The 12,308-nt window shown below is 43.4% G+C and overlaps 1 protein-coding gene across 2 annotated transcripts in view; it reads left to right on the top strand.

Moving 5' to 3' along the window:
* The window catches only part of EBF3 (EBF transcription factor 3), a 199,182-nt gene that overhangs the window by 170,661 nt on the left and 16,213 nt on the right, over window positions 1-12,308 (top strand). For both annotated transcript variants that reach the window (XM_068110645.2, XM_068110642.2), the window contains exons 12-13: window positions 7,554-7,755; window positions 8,714-8,893. In XM_068110645.2, the coding sequence (XP_067966746.1) occupies window positions 7,554-7,755; window positions 8,714-8,893 (382 nt within the window). The remainder of the gene's footprint in view (window positions 1-7,553; window positions 7,756-8,713; window positions 8,894-12,308) is intronic.

Below are 12,308 nucleotides of genomic sequence, written 5' to 3'. Positions count from 1 at the left end.
ATATATATATATATATAAATAAAACACAGTTTGTCTGTGTGTGTGTGTGTGTGTGTGTGTGTGTGTGTGTCTGTATGTTACCGATAGACTCCTAAACGGAGAGGCTCACGTGCTTGATATTTGGCATAGACATGGCCATTGAGCCTGGGAAGGACATGGCCTACCTAAAAATATTTGACGAGATCCATATTTTTTATTCATATTTACCTCAGCGCATTTCAGCGAGGAACATTATACACGGAATCTCAGCCGGTGCCAGAGCAGCTCGCTGATTCGCTCAGAGCGATCACGTGATGTTCCATCCTCGCTGCCAGACCACTGAACGGAAAATACAGACTTGGCATTTAATATGGAATATTTTTTTTTCTTGACTTGGGTTTACTTTCTGAACTCAGTACATCAATCTGGTGAGTTTCTTTTACCCTTCGGTGATGTCTTTGTTGAAAGAACCATGTAACTGATTGTCTTTCGCAGCAAGAAGTCAATAACAGGATTATATCACAGGTGGCATGACAAAATGTAAGGACAGGTACATTTGACGATTGGCTTCACAATCGGGTATACGTATATATATATTTATATATATATATATATATATATATATATATATATAGTATAAGGGTTGTTGCGTTCTGTATTAGTGGAAAACAACTGCTGCGCGTCTACAAAAGTTATTGCCGCTTCCTCTGGAGATGGTCCGTCAACTTGACAATGCTGTTTGTCATGGAGTGGTTGCTTTACGAAATTCTGGCATGAAACAGCGTGCTATTGCTCGGCAGTATGGCATCACTCAAGGTCAGGTGTCAAAGATCCTGAAACGAAATGCTCAGAGGGGTGTCCCTACTCCAATACCGAGGCCAGGACGTCCACGCAGAACCACAAGGAGAGATGATCGCCAGCTGCACCGGTTAGTCTGCAATGGCCATACCAAGTCAGCTAATCGGCTTAGGGCTGAGTGGCAGCAACTGACAAATGTGCCTGTATCCAGAAGGCTAGTCAACCAACGACTGGTTCAAGCAGGCTATCGCGCCAGGTGTCCCCTGAGAAAGCCACGCCTGACCAGACAACTCAGCCAGCGCCGATTGCAGTGGGCCAGAGAGCACCGACAATGGCAGCCAGGACACTGGAATCACGTGACCTTCAGTGATGAGTCTAGATTTCTTGTCTATCGTCAAGATGGCCGCGTCCGAGTGTGCAGACAAGTGCATGAAGCCCACAACGAAGATTGTATAGTGCCAAGAGTCCAAGCTGGAGGTGGTGGGGTGACCGTTTGGGCTGCTTTTCATGCAGGGGGCAAAACTGACCTGGTTGTTCTGAATGGAAACCTGAACCAGTTCAAGTACAGGGTCATTCTGGAAGAAACATTGCTTCCATTTGCTCGTGCAGCCTTTCGAGGAAACTTTGTCTTCCAAGATGACAATGCACGGCCTCATCGTGCTCGCATGATCCAACACTTTCGTGCTGACCGTGGTGTAGAGCGTTATGGAGTGGCCTGCCATTTCCCCGGATATGAATCCGATAGAGAACTTGTGGGCAGAATTAACGCATCAAATCGACAACTTGGACCAGCAGCCGACCTCTGTGCGTGAATTTCAGCAGGCTATTTTAACTGCATGGCAAGCGATTCCTGTCCAAACCTTGGCAAATCTCGTGAACAGCATGCCTCGACGTGTACGTGCTCTCCTGAATGCTCATGGAGGTTACACGAAGTACTGAACTGTAATTTTACTGTCCGTAATCCCAGTCATAATTTAGCTTTTGTTTTTGTTGAAAAAAAAATTGGCTAATGTGCAAAATAAAAAGATACTTCTGGAAAACGTACAGAAGTTTAACACAGTACTGTCCATGAATTGAGTTCGATATCAGTTTACATCACTTTCAAGGATCAATTTATTTGCTTCGAAATGTCAAATGTGGTTTTTGTTTCTTTTAAAGGTCACATTAACAAAATCTAGAATAATTTCAACATAACTCCAATGAACTTTTGGTTCTAAGTCATCTTGAAAAGTAAGTTCACCCCCACAAAAAAAATATTCCATATTAAATGCCAAGTGTGTATAATGTATATAGAATGACCATTGCCATTCACACCACATAGGTGGAGATGCAGCTACCGGGCACCATCTTGGTTGGCACTCGATGCTGGGCGATGGTGATTTCCGTCACACGTTTGCACGTAATTCAGAGCGAAAAGCAATTGCGTTTTTTCACCTTTTGTGCGATTGTGTTTTGTGTCGATTTTTGTCGATTTTGTGCGATATGAATTAAACGTCTTTGCAACAGCTGTGAAACGTCTTTCCACAACCCTTTCTTAACCGATTGAAGCAGTTTATTGCCGCACAAAATGGCATTTTAACAGTTGTCTGGCTTTTAAAATCTGGGACACGTTAAAAACAAACGAGATCCGCAAAGCGAGTTGGTCGAGTCGTGCTAACCAAGATGGTGACACGCGGGCTACACTTTTCACGGAGTATGAGCGTTCTATATATTTTCAATTCAGTGCGCCAGACTCGCTCACGTACTTGATTTGTGGCATAGACGTGGCCATTGGGCCTTCACGGTGTAATTTGTGCGAGGCTTTTGTCCAAGTGAGCTTGAGTCGAGAGGGCGAATGTACGGGTTGGGAATGTACGGGTCTCCCTTCCCCCGCCCGGCAACGCCAGTACTGGAGGGCGTAACAGGATCGGTGAGTCTCCAAAATCCACTTCGTGCTGTTGTTGCGAAGATGCAGGACGATGTCGCGATTGTTGTGCTGCTCTCCTCCATGAGAACTGCAACGTCATTGTTGACTGGCCCTCCCCTTCCTCCCCTCCCCTTCCTCCCCTCCCCTTCCTCCCCTCCCCTTCCCCTTCCCCCCCTCCCCTTCCCCTTCCCCCCTCTCCCTCCCCTCCCCACTCCGTCCTCCCCTTCCCCCCCTTCCCCTCCCCCTCCCCCTAACATTGCCCCCTTCCCTTCCCATCCCCCTCCACCATACCCCTCCCCTTCCCTACTCCCCCTACCCTCCCCCTCTCCCTCCCTTCCCCCCTCTCCCTTCCCCCTACCCTCCCCCTTCCCCTTCTCCCTCCCTTCCCCCTTCATCCTACCCCCTCCCCTTCCCCCCTCCCCTTCCCCCATCCCCTACCCTCTCTCCCCCTCCCCTCCCCCGCCCTCCCCCCTCCTCCTCCCTTTCCCCCCTACCCCTTCCCCCCTCCCCCCCACCCCTTTCCCCTCCCCCCCCACCCCATTCCCCTCCCCCTCCCCCCTGCCCCCTCCCCCCTTCCCCCCTCCCCCTCCCCCCTCCTCCTGCACCCTCTCCTCCCCTCCCCCCCGTTCCCGTCCCCACCCCTTCCCCCTCCACTCCCCCGCCCGGCAATGCCGGGTACTTCTGCTAGTATATATATATATAATAAAAAGTATAAAATAATATATATATAATCTTCCACTATGGTGACTCAGCACATTGAGCATGATTTGATTTCGTTTCTTTCAAAGGCTTTTTTCTTTGCAAAACACCAAACATAGTTCTAAAAACTCATTTTGGATTTGACATTTGTTCCGGTTAATAACCAAGTACAACCAACGAGGTGTTTAAAATAGCTCGAAGATATTGCCACAGAGAAGCTAAAGGGACTGATTGACATTTTCAATTGAAATTTCTAATCTTTTCCCATTCCTGGTGTTGTCGTTGTTGCTGTTGTTGATTTGCCCCGGTCAATCCTTCCCGAACAGACCCGCAGCTCGGAGATAGCCAGCCGATCTATCTTCCGAGAGCGACCCGGAGATCCCTCGCTTCTAACCTGTTTGTGGAGCCAGGGCCGTGCAGTTAGTCAGGTTCACTATGTTTTTTCGTTCAAAATCATGGTAGATTAGCAAACCTATACATTTTTGGAAACGTTATTACATGGAAAATCTGAAAATCAATGTTTACATTTGCCAATTCCGACCAATTCGATTCGACCAATTCGACCATTCGACCAATTGCTTCGATCGACCATTCGACAACTTCGATCGATTCGATTCGATTCATCGAATTCGATTCGATCGACCATTCGACCAATTCGATTTGCCAATCAATTTGACCGACCTTTGCTCGTGTGGAACGGATTGTGAAAACGATGCGGACTATATTGTCGGATACGACACACAGGACAGTGATGACGAACTCTAAATGGCATATTCTGTAATCGTGTATGTTTGATGCCATTGACTGCCTGTGTATATTTTGTCATTGACTGCCTGTGTAGATGTGAAGTTATACTGACTGCATGTGTATATATGATTTTGCTGACTGCCTGTGTATGTTTGGTGATATGAATTATTGTGACACATTTTGATGTTATTAACTGCCTGTACAAAATGATAACATGTATTTGATTATGCAACTTATCGCGAATATAAAGACAGTATTTTGCAATTCAAAACCTTTGATTCGTATCTTACCATTCCCCATAGCACTAATTTGATACTTTCATTGGATTCCTTGTCCCTGAAAATATAGGTTAGTATATTTTAAAGTTTTTAGGGTAATTAGAGGCAGAAATAGAACAAAATATGTATTTTACAGTGGCCATTTTGAAAATCCAAAATGGCCGCCATACAGGTATCTCTCCAAATGTAAACATTGATTTTTAGTTTCCTTATGCTATAACCTTTCCAAAAATGTATAGGTTTGCTAATCTACCATGATTTTGAACGAAATATAATTTATTGACATAGTGAACCTGACTAAGTCTTCCAGAATGTGTTTCATTGTGTGTGGGGCGGCCCGGCAGGGGTTGCAGGTGTCGTCGGTGGTGTCGTTGAGTCTGTTTGTCGTGTAAAAGCTGAGGGTGGTAAACCGCAGCGGAGGCATGAAAGGTGAACACTATTCAACCTGGCCAATGGCCATTGGTTGTGTTGGTTAATTAGGTAAATTCGTATATTGGTCCATTAGTGAAGAACGTCAGCATTTGAAGCATCTGTAGTGAGAAACGATGTCATGTGGTGCACAGCACGCTTGCTGTCCTTCAGGCATGGTTGACACGAACACTACGTGGCTCACAAAGCTTCGAAATATTTGTATTAATTTACACGTGGCCAATGTAAATAAAAAAGGTCCCGGCAAGCAATTAATTCCAAAAGACAAGCAAATTTGTCATTCATAATGTTTTTCTTCACAGAGCCCTAAGTACCGCTTCCATCCCCATAATGCCTCCACTATTCCTCGTTAATCCTTTGTGCACGTCTCTCCTTCTGGATAACAGAAAACGTATAAAAATGACACGTTGGCTTGGAATTGATCAATTTTTCCTGAGGGCCATTATAGGGGGGAATTTTTCCTCCCGTTTTCCTCTTGGGATGTTTGTCATCTTTCTAGTCTGTACACACCTTCAAAGTCGATTATTGCGGGTGGGAATGTGGCCTCGATGCTTTGAGTGACAATATTAGTTCTAATGACCACAAGGCTGTGGTGCCATCAGCTGTAATGGCCTCAAAGGCAAAAAGGCAATGATGAAAATGGCAATGAGCAACTAATTCCACTGGCAATAAACAGACTATGGTTCAATAAGGAATTAGCAATGAACTCCCCGCTATGCTTTCATCAAGCGAGTGACATGTTTATTCAGTGTATGGTGAAAAAGCACAATCGGTTCTCATCGCCTTGTTTTACTTGTTGGCTTTATCGCATTGTACAACAATGCTTCAACACTTTAGTTTAGACTAATGATTCGGCCCTCCAGTGTTCAACAATCACGGCTCGAATCATTACGACAATAACCTCTTCAATGGCCCCAAGCATTCCCACCTTCTTATAGGGTCGGGCAGGGAACGAACGTCAGCTTTTTTTAGTCCATGCCTTTCACGAACTCGCTGGCCAGGCTTGACGTTCGACGGAAGGTGGCAGGAATTTGTGATTTGTTCAAGGTGCAGCACATAATTCTCTCGGTCTTCTCAAAATACAGCGTGGGATTTTTAATGTCCAACAACAACAATAACAGCCAACTGCAGAGAGACAGACCTCTAGCTTAACATCCTTGTGATGGACTTGAAGCAACAATTCATACACAAGCAAAACTGTGATTACTGTGGAAGCTTCGACCAAACAATCCAAACACACAAGTAGTCTCCTGAACGACCTTATGTAATTTGAAAAAGCACTTCCTGGAAGATGCACCCTATTAGGAAAAACAGTCCAGACAATTGTGCATAGACAATGGTATATATATGTATATGTACATACATACACACATACATACACACACATTCATACTTTTCCTACCAGTTAAATATACATCATTTTTTTGAAGAAAAAAAAAAAACTTGGACATGCCTTGGACTCTTGTGAGTATGTCATTTATGGAACCTCTTTAACGCCTCTTGTAATTCTCCAGCAAGTTAAATTTAAATCAATATGCAAACTTGAGGGTCATGCGTAAAATAATAAGCAAAATATCTGAATAAAATGACTTGAGACTTCACTGAAACTACTTCAGATTTAATGCAATGCATGTCCCTTGATGATAGACAACTGAAGATACCAGTGTTTGCTTTTATTTTTATGGCGTAGCCCATAGGGCAGTGCCGTCTAGAACAGTGTTTTTCTGTCCGTATGTCCCCACAAACTTACACCAATCAGAGTTGAGGATCTGGTCACATGACAGGGTGACAATGCTCAGTTACCGTTACAGTTGCATATTTTACTAAAAAGGAAATATAATAACCTTCTGTGGAAGGTTTTGGGGTCCCAGTGGGTGTCGAAAGGTATCGTTAGGAGTTTTCAGAAATTCCTCAATATAACTATGATTTTGAAATGTGATCGACATGGACCTTGCTCCCGGATCCGGAAGTGAACAGATGACGATGGTTCGCTGGTTTGATAATATCTCAATAGAATCGTGATTTAACATTATATTTTGATATATTAATATTATAGTGTTGATTTGTGATTGGAATGATGAATGATGCTGTTTGGAATGAGAATATAGAGATATTGAGTTTAAAACAGAATGAGGACATTCGAAGATTCCTCATTTATAGTTTCGCCATTGACTGGATATAGAAACATTCAGACTGCATCCGTTTTTTGCTAAATTCCTTCACGAACCTGCTGTCAGTGCCTGACGTTCGACTGAAGGTGGCACAGGAATGTGGAATTGATTGGTTCATCGTTTGCCATTCACCGTTTTCTTACCCAAGTCATTCATGAACCGGCTGTCCATGCCTGAAGTCAAAAAAAATGTAATACATTATTTGATAACTGGTATCCCCACCCAGGTCATACTATCTTCTTCAACTAAAGTATCAAACAAGTCTGGCTAAACGGTTGTTGGACTATCGGTCTTGTTTAACTTGTTGGGTTTTTTCAACAAAAAAACCAATAACTTTGAAAAATGACAATTTAAATAAGCTCATAAAACTACAAATGTTGTCATTTTACCACATAAAGTCCTGATAGGATAGCCCTGTAAACCCTTCCATAAAGTATCGTAGATTGTGGAATCGTTACTTGTGCTTTGCATTACAGAAGTGACCAAAGAGGATAATTTACATGACAATCCTGCGTTATTAACTTATCATTGCCATTGTAACCACAGGAGATCATCCTCAAACGTGCTGCAGACATTGCAGAGGCCTTGTACACCGTGCCCCGACCTCAGAACCAACTTCCGGCACTAGCCAGTTCTCCGGCACACCACGCGGCCATGATGGGGGTGAACTCCTTTGGCGGTCAGCTGGCCGTCAGCGTTGCTGAGACGGGCCAATCTGTTGAGCAGGCAATGCTGGGACATGCTACTGGTAAGGAGGATGATGATTGGGCAACCAATTTCCAGATTGACTTGTTAAATATCAGTTTATAGTACATTGTTGATACACGATCGTTATCATCTAAAAATATGGACGTTGGACCTGAATTAAATTAGCAATTCAGTATGCTGGTTGCATCATTACTGAGGTGTGGCTGAGCACCTGATGCAGTGGTGAGGGCAGAAATTTGGAATTTGGTTAGGGTACCAACACAAACTGGCATACATTTTTTTTCTTCTAAAGGCACCTTGGGATCTCTAAATGTATATATAACCACCTTTAGAGGCAATCTTTTCCCCGCAGAGCAGGGGTTGGCCTTTTTCGGGCACCGTGGTCGTCCCCTTTTTGAAGCAATGTTTTCCAGCCCTTCCTGCCGCCAACCCTGTTAGTCGCCTCTTGTGAGACACAGGGAATTACCAGTGAGCTGGTACTCAATTTTCCGACCTCGGAAGGACGACAGGCTGAGTCAACCCCCCTGGTGTTAATTCAGCGATCGACCGGGATTCGAACCCAGGATCCTAGGATCCCAAGCCGACACCCTAACAGCTAAGCCAACACCAGGCTCTGGGATCTCTAAATATCTGCCAACGAAATGTCAGGTGGCATAAAGTTCCATCCAAGGGGGACAGTGCACTGGCTGGTGCAACACACTGTCTGCAAAGCACATGTCTGACAGTATCTGATTAGGTTGAGAAGCAAACTGAGATTATATTGAGTAGATTCGTCATTTTTCTTAATTCTTGCGATAATCTATCTTGTGCCTTTGCTCATATCTACATTATGCTTGCATTTTCATCTTTACACCTTTTGTGACTCAAAAGTTTGCACAATTTTCTAATTTCCTTCAACAATGGAATTCAGAGCAAGGTGCAAATGATCGAGCCAAATGCAGGATGTTTCTCCCAACGTGCTAGATAACACACTATAATGTGCCATGTGGTTTCTCTAGGTTACAGCAGGACCACCAGCAGCGTGTCTCCTCGTGGCTACGTGACGAGTTCTACACCACAGCAGTCCAACTACAACAGCTCCAACACCATGAACGGTTACGGCAACAGCATGGCTAACCTGGGCGTACCTGGTTCTCCAGGTTTCCTCAATGGAACGTCCGCCACCTCCCCGTACGCTAGTGAGTTTCGGTCGGAGGCCAGCGCTTGCCGTGACCATGCTCCCTAACTCAAGCCCCAATATTTCGATGAAACGATATGCGCGTGCACGACGATTATTTGATGCTGAAAAAAATTGAGGGATCAAATGTAACTTTACGAGGGAATATAGGACGAAAGTTCAATTCTACCACTAATGTAAAATTATAAAATAAAAGTGGTCTAATTTGGAATGAACAAAAGGTGCTTAAACATTATATGCACTACATATTGAAGAGAAAATTTGGAAAAAAGAATGATAGGAAATGTGGAGGGGAAGTAGGAGTGGGGGAGAAAGGAAGAGGGATAGGGAGGGAAGGGGAAAAAAATTTCATCTTTTTTTCCATACATAATGAACCACCATATGGAATAGAGGCCATTTTTCCCCAAAGAGCGGGGGTTGGCCTTCTTTTTTGGGCACCGTGGTCCCCTTTTTTGAAGCAATGTTTTATGGCCGGATGCCCTTCCTGCCGCCAACCCTGTTAGTCGCCTTTTTCCAACAGACAGGGAATTACCAGTGAACTGGTACTCAATTTGCCGGCCTCGGAAGGACGACAGGCTGAGTCAGTGAGTCAACCCCCCAGCGTTAATTCAGCGATCAACTGGGATTCGAACCCAGGATCTGGGACCCCAAGCCGGCACCCTAACCGCTAAGCCAACACCAGACTTTTTTTCCATACATAATATGTGAATGAAACAAGTCAGCCATTTTGTGCTGTGACCCTGCATTTCAATTACTGAATTTATGGCCATGATGACAGGTGCTATCATAGCGGCCTATGATCATGGTTTAGCGACCTGTCCGACATCCATTTCAGTCGTGAGCTACAAACAACTTGTCATGGGTATTTGATGCATCATTTGGAAAATGGGATAAATGGGATTCATTGTTTCCATGTTTTTGTATACACAAATTTAGACTCATGGAGGAGCGAAATTACATTGGGTAGTTGGTTAGTAAAGTGATGGAAGACCAAAGGGGAACAGGTGGACAAAGACGTGAAAAAAACGGAAAAAAAAAAGTGAAAAAAGTGAAAAAGACGTGTGAGTGGTGGAAAGGAATGTGAGTGTGAAGGGGTTCAGCGAGAGTAGAAGAAAGCAGTGGGTGCAGAGTATGGGAGAAAGGACGAGGTGACTATGAGCAGCACTCCTGAAGGGATGATAATTATGATGTCATAGGTGACATGGTATGGGCACCATCTCGTAAAAACCGAAAAACTTTGCACCTCTGTATCTCCAAAAGCACTGCATAGAAAACATTGAGACATGGCTCATTGTAAAGAACTCTCCATGTGGAATAACATATGTTAATGATGATGTCATAGGTGCCTCCATTATGACGTCATAATTCAACAAGTACAAAACTTCATCCGATCAAGATGAAATTTCTTGAGCATCATCTCGGGATAAATTGGCGGAGAAAAAAAGAATAATGATGACGTCATCGGTCACGTGGTTCGGTCGCCATATTTGTTTTAACACAAAAGTCTTAAAAAATACTGAAAACACATCCTGGCGAGGGACTGCAATCTCTGATTGTTCTTTCTAGTTTTTGTTTGTAATCATTTTGACCAGTGGACTGTGCAATCTAGATTCAGAATGAAAAGTACCAAGGTGGCGGCTCTCATTATATTTGAACATTTCCATGATGTGGACACCATTGAGCTAAGTAGAATCTGGCCATTGTGAGAACATAAGGAATAATATTGTGCTCTCATTTTTTTGAGCAGTTTTTACTCGAGGGGCATTCAAACTTTTATTGGAATAACATATTTTCAATAGCCCAAGGAATTCCAACGTTTTGGATTTTTTCAATATAGAAGTATATACAAGTAAGTAGGAAGAGATACTTATCAAGGGAGGCGCAAAGCGCCCCTCCTTTTATATGGGATCGTTTCTCGGTATGCAACTTTAACATAGGGCCTGAGAATTCTTTTCTCGGCTTCTACTGGACAAAGTCGGCTGAAAATTTCAGAAGTAAATGCTTTATGCATCCAGGTAATATGTTCCAAATTTCAGCAACGTCCGTTTCCACATTCTAGAGTTTTATTAAGAAAACCCTCAAATTCACGTTGGTGTCTGTCCGTCCATCCATCCACCCGTCCATCTGTCCAAAATGTGTTGGCACTCATATCTCAAAAGCTTTTTTTCAGCATTTAAACTAGCGGAAACTTGGAATCCAAATAATCACATAGGCCGCTAGGATAGCCTCGGCGTTAGAGGTATGTACACTCGAATCTCAGCTATCAAATCAGGGTTCAAATCTCCACCCAGCTATAAACTCCTATTCTGGTGTTTAACAAACAAGGCGAGGCATCGATGTGTGCGCCATCCATCGGAAGGACGTTAAGCTGGAGGATCTGTCTGCCAGTGGTCCATGGACATTAATGATCCCACGGTGTCTTTCGTGAATAGTAGGCGAGTTATCGCCGGCGCCCTGGCCGGTTGAGTTATCTCCGGTTCTACCCTTGAAACGCTTCTGGAATTATTGTGAAGGTCCCGAAGCTCTGTGAAGAAGTATTGCATTACTTTTTAATCATGTATACTTCGTTTTATTTGAAAAATTAAAAACCCAGCTGTTTATTGGACTATTGTGAGTATCTCATTCCAATAACATTTTGTAAGTCCCTCAAAACATACAAAATTATGTATTCTGTTGATGAGCTAAAACTATGATTATTTACGTCACGTGGCTATGATAAACTGCATTCACAATCTCATCGTTTATTCCGAGTTCCCACAGTGGGAATAAACCCTCTCGATATTTCTCCCCACGATGTTTGTTATCACCTACGTCGTTGTAAGCTTCGTGAATGATTTTGGGCAAAAATCTTTTGAGACTTGTTTTATGGCCAAAAGAAAATCTAAACTTTTCCCCGAGCAAATGCTTTCGTGACACTTGTAGAGAAATTCTCAAACTCGGCATACATTTTATAGATGTGGGGTTGTCTTCGACCGGATGGCTATAATGGACAAATGTTCCTGTCGTTGCGCAGGGCGAGTTGGAGCATGGCACATGGCAACCGTTTATTTTAAAAACTTTGCCTCCCTAACATCACTCATGAACTCACAGTAAACATGACACCACAACATGTCCAATTTATGCAATTTGTATGGCAATATTTCTTCAATGTACATCATTATATGACATCATTTGGTTCTTGATATATTCTGACTGATCATAATGAGGTCATTCTTATCACTGTAATTATTTTCATCTCATTTAGTTTGAGTCTAATGTGATCTAGTTTGGGAATGTGTAATAGAAGTAATTTTATGCGTTCACCGAGCCATTTTGGACCTAAAGAAGCCATTCTATTTGGGCAGTAATGAAGTGCAAAACTGCTTTTAATAGTACTGTATTTAGGATGTAGTGGGATAACGCAGGATGCACTGATT

This window comes from Myxine glutinosa, chromosome 3 (genome assembly GCF_964187855.1).
Source record: "Myxine glutinosa chromosome 3, kmMyxGlut1.1, whole genome shotgun sequence".
In the NCBI taxonomy this organism is placed as follows: domain Eukaryota; kingdom Metazoa; phylum Chordata; class Myxini; order Myxiniformes; family Myxinidae; genus Myxine; species Myxine glutinosa.
The sequence above is the reverse complement of the archived record's forward strand: the minus strand, read 5'-3'. Positions and strand labels throughout refer to the sequence as shown.